Consider the following 19,852-nt stretch of genomic DNA (forward strand, 5'->3'; position numbering starts at 1 on the left):
TACGAAGCCATCACAAAAATGTACGAGGTTAAAGTAAAGCACTATTTCCACTTATTTTGTTGTTATTGATCTGGTGAATCTAATAAAACATATCCCAGACGTGTATCTGCAGTAGTTTTGAAGAACATCCAGAGAAGCAAAGAAGTAAATTCGTAAAATATTTAGTTTATTAACTTTTGGCTCAATTTGTTTTTTAAATTCCGGACAACTGCAGAAAGTTTTCAACAGAAATTGTAGAGAATTTAAGTTTGGAAAAATGGCGGTAATAACGTTAGCTCAAAGTGTATGAATGTGGAAGATAATCTGCTTTTATTAATACCATAGCACACGTGAATTCATGTTACACCGGAAAAACCAAAGTTGAGTGTTAAGGAAATTGTACAGTGTACCTAAAATTTCACAATACATTCACAATAAATATTCAAAAATGTCTCCACCGAGTTTAATGCATTTAGCTTGACGTGTATGAACAGATATTGTTGCTCGTTTCAGTTTCATAGGGTTGTCCTTAATTTCGTCTATTGCACTGATAATGCGAGCAAGTAACGCCTCACGTGTATTTTGTCCTCTTAAACTATGTCTTTCATCCAGCCCCATACACAAAAATCCATTGCTGCTAAATTGGGCAATCTGGGTGGCCACAAACGTGTAGCATCACGACCAATCCATTTCTGGGGAAAACGTTCATTTAAACGCGTAGTAACGGCGTTTGTGAAATGTGGGGGCGCGAAGTGGAACATCTTCGAACAAGCGGGGCATTTCTTCTTGAAGGAATTGTAAGTACGTCTCGCTAGTTAGACGTCCTAGGAAAATGAATAGCCCAATAAAGTATGTGTTGATTATAGCACGCCACCGTTTATGCTAAATCGCGCTGGAAATTGCGTTACACCGCTGCATGTGGGTTTGCTTCAGCCCATAACTGCTCTTTACGTAAATTGCTTACACTATCTCGAGTAAACTGTGCCCCATCAGTAAGTAAAATGCGTTTGTGTAACTGCGGATTAGTATTTAACCAGTTGCACAGCTCCAAGCAAAGGGCAGAATTTTCCGGATATAAATGATACACTTTTTGTTTATGATAAAGAATACATATTATTATATTTCAACGTACGCCATACCTTAGATTGTGAAACGCCTAATCATTGAGAAATACGTCGTGTACTGGTAACCGGACTAAGTTGGACAGCATCCATAATACCCTCATCGTCATCTTCACGTATCGAGCGCTCGTACTGATTATGAACACTAGGCAGAGAAACTGTCTTCTGTAACATTCGAAACACTCCACTAATGGTTGGGACATTCTGAATCCTCTGGGTTGGATAATGTACGTGATATTCGTTAACTGGAGCCGTTGCATTACCATCACATTTGCCATAAATGTACACCATATCGGCGTATTCCTCTGTCGTAAATTTGGAAGGCATCCCTATTCCATAAATAATCTACAATCTACAACTATGTGATTTCACTTAAATGCACCGTTGTTATTATGTTGTTTCACTGAACAAAATAGAAATCTAACTCGTTTAGAGGTTAGGAAATGACTGAAACAATTCACTAACGGTTGTCAATAACGACATAAAAGTTTCTACGTTCTTAATGGGAAGTAAACAAATGTACTTGTATAATTATCTTTGCTTCTCTGATTGTCCTGGAAAACTACTGCAGGTACACGTGTGGGACATGTTTTATTAGATTCACCAGACCAATAACAACAAAATAAATGGAAATCGTTCTTTACTTTAACCTCGTATAGTTCTGCGAAGGCTTCATATCATCGAGTTACTAAATTTCATGCAGAATCTTTAATTAGTCATAACTCCATAACTAAATATTTGTAGACCTGTGTTTATATGAACTTTTTTTCTTAATTTTACTTGTAGAGTAACTTATTAAACTATTTGCATATCTTCGTGACTCACCCTATACGTACATGTGAGATGCACTGCGTAAGTGAAAATGAAGAAGAAGGCAAATAGAAGGAGAATGGCGTACTACTGCAAACCAATTTCGGAATTCAGCACTGGAGAGAATATGTGTAGGATTAAGGTTTGTGACTCATTGTTGTTGTTGTTGTGGTCTTCAGTCCTGAGAATGGTTTGATGCAGCTCTCCATGCTACTCTATCCTGTGCAAGCTTCTTCATCTACCAGTACCTACTCTAGCCTACATCCTTCTGAATCTGCTTAGTGTATTCATCTCTTGGTCTCCCTCTACGATTTTTACCCTCCACGCTGCCCTCCAGTACTAAACTGGTGATCGCTTGATGCCTCAGAAGATATCCTACCAACCGATCTCTTCTTCTAGTCAAGTTGTGCCACAAACTCCTCTTCTCCCCAATTCTATTCAATACCTCCTCATTGGTTATATGATCTACCCATCTAATATTCAGCATCTTCTGTATCATCACATTTCGAAAGCTTCTATTCTCTTCTTGTCTAAACCATTTATAGTCCATGTTTCACTTCCATACATGGCTACACTCGATACAAATACTTTCAGAAACGACTTCCTGGCACTTAAATCAATACTCGATGTTAACAAACTTCTCCTCTTCAGAAATGCTTTCCTTGCCATTGCCAGTCTACATTATATATCCTCTCTACTTTGACCATCATCAGTTATTTTGCTCCCCAAATAGCAAAACTCCTTTACTATTTTAAGTGTCTCAATTCCTAATCTAATTCCCTCAGCATCACCAGACTTAATTCGACTACATTCCATTATCCTCGTTTTGCTTTTGTTGATATTCATCTTATACCCTCCTTTCCATTCCGTTCAGCTGCTCTTCCAGGTCCTTTGCTGTCTCTGACAGAATTACAATGTCATCAGCGAACCTCAAAGTTTTTATTTCTTCTCCAAGGATTTAAATACCTACTCCGAACTTTTCTTTTGTTTCCTTCACTGCTTGCTCAATATACAGATTGAATAAGATCGGGGAGAGGCTACAGCCCTGTCTCACTCTCTTCCCAACCGCTGCTTCGCTTTCTCACCCCTCGACTCTTATAACTGCCGTCTGCTTTCTGTACAAATTGTAAATAGCCGTTCGCTCCCTGTATTTAACCCCTACCACCTTCAGAATTTGAAAGAGAGTATTCCAGTCAACATTGTCAAAAGCTTTCTCTAAGTCTACAAATGCTAGAAACGTAGGTTCGGCTTGCGTTAATCTACCTCACTACAAAATGCAAAAAACGGTTTCGTACCAAAACATCATGTGATTATGTTGGTTTGGTACTGGCTACATGCACAGTGTGGTATTTTCCCCCTGCAGAGGTTTGCCTGAATAGTGAGTAGAGCGGAGGTGGTGCACATAAGGCAGTGTTTTGTACATATATTTATAGATGCTGCTTGTTGCCGTTGACAGGTGCTCTGTGGTGGCAGCCCCGCCTGGATGTATGCAAAAGCAGGTCACGTGCCGCCCTCGGGGTACCGCGTGGGGCAGACGTCCACAGGAGAGCGGCTGTTCGTTGGCCGTGTGATGCACGACGGCGCCACCGCCGTTGGCAAGGTAGATTAGATTAGATTAGATTAGATTAATACTTGTTCCATAGATCATGAATACGACACTTCTTAATGATGTGGAACGTGTCAGGTTAATAAAAGATGTCTGTACAAGATATTACATTACACAAAATATTGCATGACACTAATGTTTAAGTTGGTTTTTTTTATTTTTATTTTTTCCCCTCCTTTAATTTATATCTAAAAATTCAGCCGATGAGTAGAAGGAGTTGTCATTTAGAAATTCTTTTAATTTATTTTGAAATGTTGGTTGGCCATCTGTCAGGCTTTTGATGCTGTTTGGTAGGTGACCAAAGACTTTTGTGGCAGCATAATTTACCCCTTTCTGTGCCAAAGTCAGATTACACCCTGCATAGTGAAGATCATCCTTTCTCCTGGTGTTATAGCTATGCACACTGCTATTGCTTTTGAACTGGGTTGGATTATTAGCAACAAATTTCGTAAGTGAATATATATACTGTGAGGTTGGTGTGAGGATCCCTAGATCCTTAAACAGATGTCTGCAGGATGACCGTGGGTGGGCTCCAGCAATTATTCTGATTACAAGTTTTTGAGCAATGATTACTTTTCTACTCAACGATGAATTACCCCAGAATATGATTCCATACGAAAGCAGTGAATGTAAGTTGGCATAGTAAGCTAATTTACTGAGATTCGTATCACCAAAATTTGCAATAACCCTAATAGCATACGTAGCTGAACTCAGACGTTTCAGCAGACCATCAATGTGTTGCTTCCAGTTTAACCTCTCATCAATGGACACACCTAAAAATTTTGAATATTCTACCTTAGCTACAGACTTCTGTTCAAAGTCTATATTTATTGCTGGAGTTGTGCCATTTACTGCACGGAAATGTATATTCTGTGTTTTATCAAAATTTAAAGAGAGTCCGTTTGCTGAGAACCACTTAATAATTTTGTGAAAAACATCATTTACAATTACATCACTTAGTTCTTGGTTTTTGGATGTTATTACTATACTTATATCATCAGCAAAAAGAACTAACTTTGCATCTTCACACTAACTTTGCATATACCACTCCCTCCCTCAGTCTCACAGGGGGACCTTATTCACTGGACCTCTTAGGATGTGAAGATCAGTCCCAGGACATCTGTTTTCACCATTCGTGAAATGAGCTGGAATTCCTCGTTTTGGTACCCGCTGGGCTCTAGAACACTCTGCCGGCCGGGGTGGCCGAGCAGTTCTAGGCGCTATAGTCTGGAACCGCGCGACCGCTACGGTCGCAGGTTCGAATCCTGCCTCGGGCATGGATGTGTGTGACGTCCTTAGGTTAGTTAGGTTTAAGTAGTTCTAAGTTCTATGGGACTGATGACCTCATAATTTGAGCCCCAGTCTATGGCGCTACAGTCATGGACTGTGCGGCTGGTCCCGGCGGAGGTTCGAGTCCTCCCTCGGGCATGGGTGTGTGTGTTTGTCCTTAGGATAATTTAGGTTAAGTAGTGTGTAAACTTAGGGACTGATGACCTTAGCAGTTAAGTCCCATACGATTTCACACACATTTGAACAAGTTGAGTCCCATAGTGCTCATAGCCATTTGAACCATTTGCAGAACACTCCATTCCGAGACTTATTGGTCAACAAACAGCTTAAGATGCTTTTCATCAAAAACACTTCCTAAATCCTCTCTGGTCATTTCCACACGTTTCTGAGTTATAAAACTAGACAATGCCATATGTAGGTAATTCCATGATTGCATTGGTGTAAAGTGCCAGCAACTCAGTTTCATTAGTAATTATGTATTGAGGTGTGTATCTCAGACAGGCATACTTTTTTATTGGTGACGACATTCGTACATGTGCAATCGGTGTCAGCCCAATTAGGGACATAACAAAGTTGTTCTTGTTGTGGTCTTCAGTCCAGAGACTGGTTTGATGCAGCTTTCCATGATAATCTATCCTGTGCAAGCTTCTTCATCTGCAAGTAACTACTGCACCCTACATCCTTCTGAATCTGCTTGGTGTATTCAGCTCTTGGTGTCTCTCTACGATTTTTATCCTCCACGCTGCCCTGCAATACTAACTTGGGTGATCCCTCGATGCCTCAGAACATGTCCTACCAACCGATCCCTTCTTCTAGCCAAGTTGTGCCACAAATTTCTCTGCTCCGCAATTCTGTTTAGTACATCCTCATTAGTTACGTGTTCTACCTATCTAATCTTCAGCATTGGTCTGTAGCACCACATTTCACAAGCTTCTATTCTCTGTATGTGTAAACTATTTATCGTCCATGGTTCACTTCCATACATGGTTACACTCTACATCTACATCTACATACATACTCCGCAATCCACCATACGGTGCGTGGAGGAGGGTACCTCGTACCGCAACTAGCATATTCCAGTCCCAAACAGACCGAGGGAAAAATGACTGCCTATATGTACGAGCCCTAATCTCTCTTATCTTATCTCTGTGGTCTTTCCGCGATATATAAGTTGGCGGCAGTAAAATTGTACTGCACTCAGCCTCAAATGCTGGTTCTCTAAATTTCCTCAGTAGCGATTCACGAAAAGAACGCCTCCTTTCCTCTAGAGACTCCCACCCGAGTTCCTGAAGCATTTCCGTACCTCTCGCGTGATGATCAAACCTACCAGTAATAAATCTAGCAGCCCGCCTCTGAATTGCTTCTATGTCCTCCCTCAATCCGGCCTGATAGGGATCCCAAACGCTCGAGCAGTACTCGACAATAGGTCGTATTAGTGTGTTGTAAGCCTTCTCCTTTACAGATGAACCACATCTTCCCAAAATTCTATCAATGAACCGAAGACGACTATCCGCCTTCCCCACAACTGCCATTACAAGCTTGTCCCACTTCATATCGCTCTGCAATGTTACGCCCAAATATTTAATCGACGTGACTGTGTGAAGCACTACGCTGCTAATGGAGTATTGAAACATTACAGGATTGTTTTTCCTATTCACCTGCATTAATTTACATTTATCTATATTTAGAGTTAGCTGCCATTCTTTACACCAATCACAAATCCTGTCCAAGTCATCTTGTATCCTCCTACAGTCACTCAACGACGACACCTTCCAGTACACCACAGCACCATCAGCAAACAGCCGCACATTGCTATCCACCCTATTCAAAAGATCATTTATGTAGATACAAATACTTTGATACGAATACTTTTAGAAAAGACTTTATGACACCTAAATCAATTCTCAGTGTTAATGAATTTCTCTCCTTCAGAAACGTTTTTCTTGTCATTCCCAGTCCACATTTTATATTCTCTCTACTTCGCCCATCATCGGTTACATTGGTCCCTAAGCAGCAAACTTCTTTACTACTTTAAGTATCTCATTTCCTACTCTAATTCCCTCAGCGTCACCTGATTTAATTAGACTACATTCCATTATCTTCGGTTTGCTTTGTTGGTGTTCACCTTATATCCTCATTTGAAGACACTGTCCATTCCATTCTACTACTCTTCCAGGTGTATAACAAAAAACAGTATTAATAAAACACACAAAAAGATGTTAACATACGTACGATGACAGAAAAAAATCGCAGCACCAAGGAGTAGTGCAACATAAACGAAATTGGTAGGCGTGTTTCTACATCTGAATGATGATTATTCAGATTTCAAGCCAGTCGCATAAGGGCGGCGCTAGTAGCTCCAACATGCGGATGCAAACCAGGTTTGCTTTAAATCAGGGCCGGCCAGAAATTCTGCACCCGTACGGTGCTCCTGCACATGTGCAACTTCCGGGTCGCAGCGTGCACGCCGCAGCCATCAGCGTTCATGTAGTGCGTGTTTCCACGCACAGATGTCGCTTCATCCACTTACTGAGATACTCTGTACCGGCGGATTCTAGTGCTCCTTCCACAGCTTGCAAGCCAACCGTGTGAAGGCATTTCGCGTGTTAAACATTTAAAATACTGTCACAGTCTACTCACTGAGACGTCTACTTTTATGTTAACAGTTTAACCCAGTAACTGCACATGACTGCACTCTGTTCAAGTAAGGAAAACGTCGCCACTTTAAGTATTTAAAACAGTTCTCATTCTCGCCGCTGGCTGTGCGTGTGCTGTTTCACCGAGACAACGCACTCGCACATCGAGCTAACGTTACGCAACAGTTTCTTCCTGATAACAACTTTGAAGTGATTCCTCATGCTCCCTACTCACCTGACCTGGCGCCTAGTGACTTTTGGCTTTTTCCAACAATGAAAGACACTCTCCGTGGCCGCACATTCACCAGCCGTGCTGCTATTGCCTCAGCGATTTTCCAGTGGTCAAAACAGACTCCTAAAGAAGCCTTCGCCGCTGCCATTGAATCATGGCGTCAGCATTGTGAAAAATGTGTACGTCTGCTGGGCGATTACGTCGAGAAGTAAAGACCAGTTTCATCGATTTCGGGTGAGTAGTTAATTAGAAAAAAACATCGGAGGCCTTAGAACTTGAATGCACCTCGTATATCAAACGATTTGCTATCAAATGTACAGTTCGGCTTTAGAAGTCGTTTGACAACTGAAAATGGTATATTCTCTTTTCTCTGTGAGGTACTGGATAGGCTAAACAAAAAGTTTCGAACGCTTGGCTAATTTTTTGATTTAACTAAGGCATTTGACTGTGTTGATCTCACAATATTGCTCCAGAAGTTGGACCATTACGGAATAAGGGGAGTAGCTCATAATTGGTTCACCTCTTACTTTAGCAATAGACAGCAAAAGGTCATTATTCACAATGTTGATAACGACTGTGATGTGGGATCTGAGATGGGTACAGTGAAGTGGGGGGTGCCCCAGGGATCAGTGTTGGGGCCACTCCTGATCCTTATTTATATAAATGATATGCCCTCTAGTATTATGGGTAACTCTAAAATATTTCTGTTTGCTGATGATACTATCTTGGTAGTAAAGGATGTTGTTTGCAACATTGACTCGATTTCAAATAGTGCAGTACATGACCTCACTTCATAGCTTGTACAAAATAAACTAACGTTAAATCACAGTAAGACTAAGTTTTTACAGTTTCTAACACACAATTCAACAAAACGTGACGCTTTAATCTCACAGAACGGGCATATGATTAGTGAAACTGAACAGTTCAGATATCTAGGTGTTCATGTAGATAGTAAGCTGTCGTGGAAAGCCCACGTTCAGGATCTTATTCAATGACTTAATACTGCCGTTTTTACTATTCAAACGGTATCAGAAGTGAGTGATCATTCGACACGAAAATTAGTCTACTCCGCTTATTTTCATTCTAAAAGGATATTTTTGGCTCAGAAACGGGCGGTTCGGGCAATAAGTGGTGTGAGTTCACGAATCTCTTGTCGACGTCTCTTCACGAGTCTGGGTATCTTGACATTGGCCTCTCAATATGTATATTCCTTATTGTCGTTTCTTGTTACCAATATTAGTTTATTCCAAAGAATAAGCTGCTTTCACACCGTTAATACTCGGCAGAAATCAAACCTCCATTTGGATTGGACTTCCTTAACTCTTGTGCAAAAAGTTATGCAGTATACTGCTGCATCCAGTTTCAATAAGCTGCCACTCGAATTCAAAAATCTTAGCAGTAATCCACGCGCTTTCAAATCGAAACTAAAGAGTTTCCTCATGGGTCACTCCTTCTATTCTGTCGAGGAGTTCCTTGAAAAATTAAGCTGATAGCGTTTGCTTAAACTTATGGACTGATTTTCTTTCAGGTTCATGAACATTTATTTTTATCTGTTATTTTATGTTGTAAGTTCATGTACTGACACGTTCCATGACCTTGGAGATTTGCTCCTCAATTTGGTCCTACGGAACTTGACGTGCAAATAAGAAATAAATACTGTCACCTCCGTCAACATGTTACTTATCTAATAAGTGGATCACAGGATGCTGGTCTGTGATGTTATCCGTGTGTCTCGGTAAGACTACGCATTAACACGGTCCATAGTGGACGAAACGCGAATGAAGGTAGCAATTTGAAGAGCACAGGGAATAAAGTTCGAAGGCTCGTACCGTGGGAAAAAAACCTATGCGACAGTGGGATGTGTAGTAAGAGCAGTAGTGGCTTAAGAGCTGCCATAGTTCATGCAAGGTTGGGTTTGTTAGTGTGGGTATCATGCATCATTACCGTGGCAGGTGATGGCGATATATCCAAGTTTACCGCAGCCGCTGCGTTCCTGAAACAATCAGGATCGTTATATAGTAGTGGGAGATCGGCCATAGATCATCTCACTGTGTGGGGGGTGCGTGGAGCTTGTCTGCATGTAGTGTACGGTACGGCTTCCCTGTGTGGTGCCAGTTATTCGGCAAGTGTGTTCCAACTGCATATCCAGAGTAATGGTGGCTGATTAACAGGGGCTCACCTGTACCGCTGTGTTTGCGTGTACTTGGCCATAGATGTTAGGTGCTTACAAGTATGTCGTTTGGTCTTTTAAGTTTCCATCTATGGTCGTAGTTCCCCAGGTCCAGAATAAACGGGTTTCTGCGAATGTCTGGAGTTTCTGTACAGTCTTGTGGTGAGTTTGTGGATTACCTCCGTGAGAGTCTCAAGTCGGTATTCCCGGTGAAGGTACGCGATGCGTGTTGTGATGTAATAAAAAAAAAGTGATGTTGTTACTCAATAGAAAAGTTGGAATTTGAGATTTCGCTTACTGTTTTATCAATCACAATTGGCTTAAGAATCATGGGTGACCATTGTCATAAAATATTGCATTATGAAATGTGAATAGTCTTTACTTGCAGTTTCGCGTGGCTTGAAGCAGTCTCAGCTAGCGTGCTATTGATTAAGATACCCGGTCGTGAAGTTATTCTTATGACAAAACAATTTCCTAATGGACCAGAAAGTTCTTATGGGCGCAAAAACAACTGTAACATCACACAAAAGGGAAATTCAATATTAAAACTGATGCAAGATGACGATAAAACAGTTTTCTTTCTGTCAATGTAACACGCACATTGGACTGCTGATCTTGGTGTCTGTAATCTTAGCAAAATGCATAATTAGAATGAAAATAATACTGAGGAGATGATAGGAATGAGCACTGCTAAATGATTCAGTATTCCCGGAACAAATATTTATTATAAACTAAAACATATATCGTACCTTAAGCTTAGTACTACAATGACAGTAGATTTTTATGTCCGTTTCATGTCCATTGAGCGCTCTTTTATATAGCCATTCTCCTCTTTGAGTCGCTCGTGTGTCGTCACGATAAGTTGTAACAGTTCTTCTTTTTACACTTCACTCAAACTTAGACGCAACATGTTTTTATACATTTAGTAAAAGTGAGATCAGACTGCCACAAATCTGCGTCCGTCTTACTTAAGAAAAACAGTACAAGTCTTTAGCGCTCGAGGCTTCATTTATTCTGCAGCGAACAAAATAGTGAAGGATCGCATATCTATCCGTATTTTTCTGTTTACGTTGCCGTCCAAAGACGACGAATTACTTTATTTAGGAAATTCCACCGTCGCTATGCGACGCCTTATTATAAACAGGTATTTGCCTTCTGGCTGAAAGTATTAACTATTTGCTGTTTTAATGAAGTCAAAAATAGCGATTATCACAGTGTGTATCGTGGAGCGTCGCTTATGATTTTGTTTTGTAAGATCTGCAGACGCCGCAGGCGTGTGAGCGCAGCGTATCCCCAGTGTAACACCCACAGCGCTTCTTGGTGTTGAAAAAACAAAAATAGCTCCCAAATTATCTCCTATGTCCTTAAAATATCAATTCACAAAATGGCCCAAGTCCCTCCACAAGTAGTAATTACGAAAAATAAATAAAAAACAAATAAAAGGAAATATAAAGTATAGAAAGCAGAAGAAAAGAAAAGGAAAATTCAATTATAAATTTTGGAAACATGGGAAGGGGGAAAAATAGTAGAAAATATTAAAATATTAGCTACTCCAATACGTAAGAAAATCAATATTATAGTCATAGAACGTAGGTCTGGGACACCAAAGATAGTGTTTATTAAAGTATTACGTTGTAATTACGATACTCCAGTCTCTAGTCTGTTCTAGTTCGGAAGTTATTTAGGACGTACAGCTTTAGAGGACAACAATTGTGACTTTATTAAACGGGGATCAAGAGTAGATTGTGACGAGATTGTTTTTGAGGATTGTCCATTCAAGACTTTAATTTGGAGATTTATCAGATTAGATAAACGGGAAGGTGAATAGTATTCTCTTTGGCTTTAATGTCAGTTCGTGTGAATATTTAAACTCTTTACTGAATTTTAACCGGATTCGGACTTTGAAGTGTGATAGTGTGAAACTTTAACTTCACGCGACTGGTGATCATAGTTAATGACAGTTTGTGGATATTAAATGGAAATAACTTATTTACCGAAAGTGACAGGGTAGTATCTAACATCTCTGATGCTAGCGGGAATCCTACTTAGACATCTAATTAAAGAACTTCTTTGAATGACATCGTATGAGTGAATCTATATATTAATAATTCTTGTCAATAAACTGACGTTGTTAATTTGAATCATAATACAAGTATGGAACATTAATTTAACTTAGATTAATAAACGTTAAGGTTACGTGATCTATGCCGAGAACAAACTAGCGATTCGTAACTAAAACAAATGAGGGAAAGGTTAAAGTATCGTCGTCTGTAAACATTGGTAGTAAAGCAACTACAGATTTTTTTCTCTCAGAGTTGGGAAGACTATACGTGTAGTGGCCCACGTTTAACTTTGGGTTTTAAAAGTAATCAAACTGATACTTAGCCGAGACAATATTAAATAAAAGTAAAACCCTTCAATGACAGTCAATGTGTAAAAAATAAAATCAAACTTTCACCTATTAGACGAAAGAGCGAAAACAGAAAAAGGGCTGCTACACCAGACAGGGACTGCGTACGTCATCATGGGTCGAATAAGTGTCATGTACATGGACTTCGACATTCTTCTGTTCAGTGTACTACACCTGTTGAGCATAGAATAGAGCTGTTTGAGCCTCGCGCTTGCTCGGTTGGTCATGTGTTGTATGTGGTGTCCCCCCCCCCCCCCGCCCCCTCCAGAGTAATTTCCGGTCCAGCCAGACACCGAGGTATTTGACTTTCTCGCGGAAACGTATTGGGCGTGCACGTAGAGTTATTGGTCTGCAGTAGCGGTGTTTGCGCAGTTGCTTCGGTCTTCTAGTGAACAGAACGGCTTCGTACTTGTCGACGGTTACTCTAAAACGCCATTTCTGTGCCAATGATGGTCGTGAGTTGTTCAGAAGGACGCCATTCGATGGCCTGGAACCAATCTGTCTGCGAGATGCTCAGACTGGACCCACACCAGGAGATATGGTTATGACACCAGGAGCACAATGGTGGTTGTCCCACGCACCCTGACTGCAAATATGTAAGAGAATCTGGTGATTCGACCCGTCTTGCTGCAATTCATGGACAGCATTTCAGAGGTTCGACACTTTGCATTGGCCTGTTCGATCAGCAGATCCGCCTCTAATCGATCTTGCACGGCACATCATCGGACAACTCCAGCGTCATACATAAACTGTATTAACTGCCCCTTCTAACAATACCACCACTTGCAACGTAGGTTAAAAATCAGATTAAGAATGTTGCTCACGCAGCATTATGTTCGCTTTATCGGGCAACAAGAAAGATATTCACTGTGGATTGTATCGCCAACCGGAGTGGCCGTGCGGTTCTAGGCGCTACAGTCTGGAACCGAGCGACCGCTACTGTCGCACGTTCGAGTCCCGCCTCGGGCATGGATGTGTGTGATGTCCTTAGGTTAGTTAGGTTTAAGTAGTTCTAAGTTCTAGGGGACTGATTCTGCAGTTAAGTCCCATAGTGCTCAGAGCCATTTGAACCTATCGAACATGCCTGCGATAGATTGAAAAGGGCTGTTTATGGACGACGTGACGCACCAACCACACTGAGTGATCTACGCTGAATCGCCATAGAGGAGTGGGACAATCTGGACCAACAGTGCCTTGATGAACTTGTGGGTAGTATGCCACGACGAATACAGGCATGCATCAATGCAACAGGACGTGCTACTGAATATTAGAGGTTTCAGCAGTTCTAAGTTCTAGGCGACTGATGATCTCAGATATGGGTCGCATAGTGCTCAGAGCCATTTGTTTGTATGGTATCGTCAGAATGGAAATAATGAAGTCACTGAAAAAAGTCATTAATTTTGGCGCTTATCTTGAATGGATTTCCACGTAGATTTCGTCGAAGTTGTTATGGCTCATCTTGTTGACTCTAGGGTGATTCCACTTTGACTGCTAGAAGGTACAGATCTGTATTTTAGCAATATTTGAAGACCTAACAAATGCGTTTTTCAGGAAATTCTTAATGATCAAAAAATCCCAGATTGGAACAATGGTATGGTAGAAATAATTTTTGACTTGGTGTTCACGATCCACATTTTTATTCAACTTCTTGTAAATTCACATATACTCCTTCTTAACTGTCACATCGTCAAGAAACAGTTTTGTATCAGTCTTCATACATTTAATTTCCACTTTAACCAAACACAAGACTTGACTGTTCTTTTACAAAGCGAAATAACAACTTAACTTCTGCAAAGTGAAACAAAGACTGCTCTCTGTGCGCATTCGCGCCAAAACGGTTACAAGTAAGTCAAAGATTATGACAGTCTCACAGAAATGAAAACACACAAGAACCATATCACTGTAATATATCGATACATCGGAGTACATATACATTAATAAAACCAAATGTGAATATTGTCACAAAAAATGTCTGCTACTTCGCAGGAAAGTAGTACGATATTACTGGTATCGAGAACTGGGGTTGGAGTGCCTTAATGGTCACGTAAATAAAGAACGATTACACCTTGCATTGGCCGACCCGGTGCAACACGCATGGAACTCGATCCCGCAAACTGACTTGCGATACCTGTACAACATAATGCATGCACGTTTGCATGCATGCATTCAACATTTTGATGATTGATTGGCGACTCCATGGCGTGTTGTGTGCACCACGACCAAATAGTGGATAGAATTGGAAGGAAAATCAGCATTGGCCGTATTTTGTAGTTTTATTGCCAGCAGAATCGATTTTCGGTCACTTAGTGACCATCCTCAGTGCTGTAATATACAATTATAATTGGTAGGCACTGGTATCAAGCTATAACCACAAGCTTAGGGGGATCACATTGCATCGGTTATTAACGGGCCAGCATTTCACATTTGCAGTGGCTTATTTCGCGGTCATAATAGCCAATGATTTTGCAATGCTAATAACTTAAATATTATACCGCGGTATACGTACTCCCGAAATTTCATCACTCTACATTAATTATTTTTTGGTGTTGCGATTTTTCCGTCAGTGTATATTGTTTGGTTGTATATAATTCCAACGAATCATTCAAAAGATTTGTTCATACCTGGCTCCAACACAACAAATCTGGTTTGACTGTAATGTAATTCGAGTGGTACATTCAAAAGAAGGGTCTTCTGTTTTTATACGAGGCATTTTTTTAAAGAAAGACTTTCCTCAAATAAAAATAAAAGAGGCAGATTTTTCTTAACAGTTTTTTTTAAAATGAAAGCCTCCACTTTTATGCATACTTTCCACAGTTCTTTGGTCGGTTACAGTTCACAATACTCGATAGTAAATCTATCCTCATAATTTCAAAACACTTCGATATCAAGGATATCCCCACTAGGGATTCCATGTATGCAATGGGGAAAAGGGGAGAGATAGAGAGATATAGTGAGAGAGATTTACGTGTGTATGATAAACCCCTTCGTTCTAAAATTTCCTCTCTCCGTACCTCCTCTCTGTTATTACGTGTCACTGATCTCTCACTTGTCCTAACAAGGGGATGCCACGATGTTGGTATCACAGATTTACTTCAACCTCTAATAGGCCGTTAAAACAACATAATGTGCACGTAGTTACGTGCGCTGCTCTGGAATCCTGAGAAGTTTACACGTTTGTGCATAGGCGCCCGATGTTAGAGTTCGTGGTGCTCAAATGATTAGCATTCGGCTTCATAAGCCAAACATCTATCAGGCGACTATTCGATTCCCGATCGAATTTAATTATGAATGTATTTTTATTCATCACTGGTTGTAATATTTAATTTATATGACATTTGAGAAGTAATGTAATGCAAAAAAACGACGTGTATTTGCATGAAGTTACAATTCGTATTTTCCATGTCTGTATGACAAATACCGCCCTCAAACCTGTGATGTCGAGGAGCATATCGGACGAGCATTTGTAAATTACTCTTGTGGTCCCGCACATTGTGGTTTATTATATTACTGATTCTGAATAACGTGAATCGCATTATTGCTTATAGAAGTTTGACTTGGGCTTTAGAAGCCAGTCCCTCGTCCTTGAAAATTTAATGACAAATAGTATATAGTCAAATGACATATGAAGGGCTTATTTCAATAGTGGTACAAGTTCATTACCTCCACTTTTCTGCCTATAATGCTTCTAAAATTAATGATCCAAACAAACAGAAAGAAAGATTCATCTCTAGCAAGAAGCCATATGCTTGAATATTTCTGGTATCTCAACTGCAGATTTTTCAGCGCTAATTTCACTTTAGGACTCTGTATCTCAAGATGAACAAAATTGTACTTGTACCACAATTGAAATAACCTCTTCGTATTAAATTCTCTACAACTTCATGAAAATGCACTTGGTATTTTTTTCATTATACACTACTTGCCATTTAAACTGCTACACTAAGAAGGAATGCAGATGATAGACGGGTATTCATTGGACAACTATATTATACTAGAACTGACACGTGATTACATTTTCACGCAATTTGAGTGCATAGATCCTGAGAAATTAGTACCCAGAACAACCACCTCTGGCCGTAATAAAGGCCTTGATACGCCTGGGCATTGAGTCAAATGGCGTATACAGGTACAGCTGCCCATGCAGCTTCAACACGATACCACAGTTCATCAAGAGTAGTGACTGGCGTATTGTGACGAGCCAGTTGCTCGGCCACCATTGACCAGACATTTTCAATTGGTGAGAGGTCTGGAGAATGTGCTGCCACAATACGTCAGTCACTACTCAACGACGAACCTGGGTGCACGAATGGCAAAACGCCTTTTTCTCGGATGAATCCAGGCTCTGTTTACAGCATCATGATGGTCGCATCGGTGTTTGGCGACATCGTGGTACAGCACATTGGAGGTGCATATTCGTCATCACCATACTGGCGTATCACCCGGCGTGATGGTATGGGGTGCCATTGGTTACACGTCTCGGTCACCTCTTGAACGATGGACGTTGTAGTTGGTGGGGAGGCTTGCGTGCCTCAGCGATACAGATAGCCGTACCGTAGGTGCAACCACAACAGAGGGGTATCTTTTGAGAGGCCAGACAAACATGTGGTTCCTGAATAGGGGCAGCAGCTTTTTCAGTAGTTGCAGTGGCAACAGTCTGGCTGATTGACTGATCTGGCCTTGTAACAATAACCAAAACGGCCTTGCTGTGCTGGTACTACAAACGGCTGAAAGCAAGGGGAAACTACAGCCGTAATTTTTCCCGAGGGCATGCAGCTTTACTGAGCATGGACAGCTGCATTAAACCAGTCTCCAGACTGAAGACCACAACAACAACAAGTCTTTATGAACTGTGGTATCGTGTTGAAGCTGCATGGGCAGCTGTACCTGTACACGCCATCCAAGCTCTGTTTGAGTCAATGCCCAGGCGTATCAAGGCCGTTATTACTTCCAGGGGTGGTTGTTCTGGGTACTGATTTCTGACGATCTATGCACCCAAATTGCGTGAAAATGTAAAGACATGTCAGTTCTAGTATAATATATTTTATCCAATGAATACCCGTTTATCATCTGAATTTCTTCTTGGTGTAGCAATTTTAATGGCCAGTAGTGTACTAGCTGTCTGCGCCACACTTAAACCGTAACATTAGCTCTTAGCTATTGAAATCGACACCCATCTGACCAGGCCACGGTTTTTTATTCTTCTAGGATCCAACCAATGTGGCCACGAGCCCAGGAAAGGCGCCAAAGAAGATGTCGTGCTGTTACCAAAATCGCTCACACTGGACGCCTGTGGCTATAGCCCATTAAAGCCGAATTTCGCCGCACTGTCCTGATGGATGCTTTTTTCGTATGCCCCACATTGATTGTTGCGGTTGCTTCACGCAGTTCAAATGGCTTTGAGCACTATGGGACTCAACTGCTGTGGTCATCAGTCCCCTAGAACTTAGAACTACTTAAACCTAACTAACCTAAGGACATCACACACATCCGTGCCCGAGGCAGGATTCGAACCTGCGACCGTAGCAGTCGCACGGTTCCGGACTGCGCGCCTAGAACCGCGAGACCACCGCGGCTGGCATTTCACGCAGTGCTGCTTGTCTGTTAGCACTGACAGTTCTACGCAAACGCCGCTGCTCTCGATCGTTAAGTGAAGGCCATCGGCCACTGCATTGTCCATGGTGAGAGTTCATGCCTGGAGTTTGGTATTCTCGGTACACCCTTGACGCCGTGGACTTCGGAAAACTGACTTCCCTAATGACCTTCGTAATGGAATGTCCCAAGCGTTTAGCTCCCACTACCACTTCGCGGTCAAAGTCTATTAATTCCCGTCGTGGGCCGAAATCACGGCGGAATCCGTTTCACATGAATCATTCGAGTACAGGTGATAGCTCCATCAATGCACTGCCCTCTTATACCTAGTATAGGCGATACTACCGCCGTCTGTATATGTACATACCGATACCCACGACAGATGTCGCCTCAGTGTATTACTTACCTACTACAGTAACTCTCCTTACTAACTACTTGTTACTTTTGTCAGCAGCCTGTGCTGCTATCCTCACAAGCAACTATTACAGTTCTCAAAATGTGAGATAACAATTTTTTTACATGTCTTTATTTCTGCTGCCGACAGATTCATCCGTCCCACGGCGTGTGCTACATCCCCTATGGTGGCAGAGAGATAGGCAAGAGTGAGTACGAGGTGCTGATCACAAATTAGTCTGTACGGGAATAACAAGATGTGTGCTCTCATTTGTACCACTTTGTTTCTGTAAATAAACTGCCATTTTTATACACTTACATGTGTGTTTCCCTCTTTTTTACTGTTTCTCCCTGACATGCATTTGTTGCTAGCTCGTAACACAGTGGTTGCGGTTATTCCAGACATTTTAGACATGTGTTTGTGTGAGTGTGTGTGTTGTGTGTCTGTGCGTGTTTGTGTGTGTGTGTGTGTTTACGAATCTATAGTACGATCCACATAAATCTGAACTACTATAATTACTCATAACATCTGATCTAATAATGGGAGTTGTTTGGAAGTTTGGGAGCTAACATACATACGAGGTTCGTGCAATAAGTCATGCGCCATATTTTTTTTCTCAGTATATACAGGGTGTTACAAAAAGGTACGGCCAAACTTTCAGGAAACATTCCTCACACACAAATAAAGAAAAGATGTTACGTGGACATGTGTCCGGAAATGCTTACTTTCTACGTTAGAGCTCATTTTATTACTTCTCTTCAAATCAAATTAATTATGGAATGGAAACACACAGCAACAGGACGTATCAGCGTGACTTCAAACACTTTGTAACAGGAAATGTTCAAAATGTCCTCCGTTAGCGAGGATACATGCATCCACCCTCCGTCGCATGGAATCCCTGACTCGCTGATGCAGCCTGGAGAATGGCGTATTGTATCACAGCCGTTCACAATACGAGCACGAAGAGTCTCTACATTTGGTACCGGGGTTGCGTAGACAAGAGCTTTCAAATGCCCCCATAAATGAAAGTCAAGAGGGTTGAGGTCAGGAGAGCGTGGAGGCCATGAAATTGGTCCGCCTCTACCAATCCATCGGTCACCGAATCTGTTGTTGAGAAGCGTACGAACACTTCGACTGAAATGTGCAGGAGCTCCATCGTGCATGAACCACATGTTGTGTCGTACTTGTAAAGGCACATGTTCTAGCAGCACAGGTAGACTATCCCGTATGAAATCATCGCGGTGAATCGAGGGAGTACAGTATATACTGAGGAAACTAAAATGAGCTCTAACATGGAAATTAAGCGTTTCCGGACATATGTCCACATAACATCTTTTCTTTATTTGTGTGTGAGGAATGTTTCCTGAAAGTTTGGCCGTACCTTTTTGTAACACCCTGTATTTATTGTTGAGAGTCAGAATCTGCTGACAATATACATCAACATGTCTTGTCAATGTCCTATTTTTCTACGTAGTCTCCATCACGTACTCTGGCCATACACTAACTTTGTTGAAGAACGTGCTTTCCCTGCTGGTAAAAGCTCCTGCCCTGTAGGCATAGCCGTGTTTTCACTGCATAACTGACACTCTCGTCATCTTCAAAGTGTTTTCCCCAT

At 41.3% G+C, this 19,852-nt stretch overlaps 1 protein-coding gene across 1 annotated transcript in view; it reads left to right on the plus strand.

The window, feature by feature from the left end:
* LOC124718669 (natterin-4-like) overlaps positions 1-18,474 on the plus strand; it is a 28,717-nt gene extending 10,243 nt beyond the window's left edge. Inside the window, exons 3-4 of the mRNA XM_047244295.1 lie at positions 3,367-3,510; positions 18,388-18,474. Of these exons, the coding sequence (XP_047100251.1) occupies positions 3,367-3,510; positions 18,388-18,474 (231 nt within the window). The remainder of the gene's footprint in view (positions 1-3,366; positions 3,511-18,387) is intronic.
* Positions 18,475-19,852: the final 1,378 nt, after the last annotated feature.

This window comes from Schistocerca piceifrons, chromosome 10, assembly GCF_021461385.2.
Source record: "Schistocerca piceifrons isolate TAMUIC-IGC-003096 chromosome 10, iqSchPice1.1, whole genome shotgun sequence".
NCBI lineage: Eukaryota > Metazoa > Arthropoda > Insecta > Orthoptera > Acrididae > Schistocerca > Schistocerca piceifrons.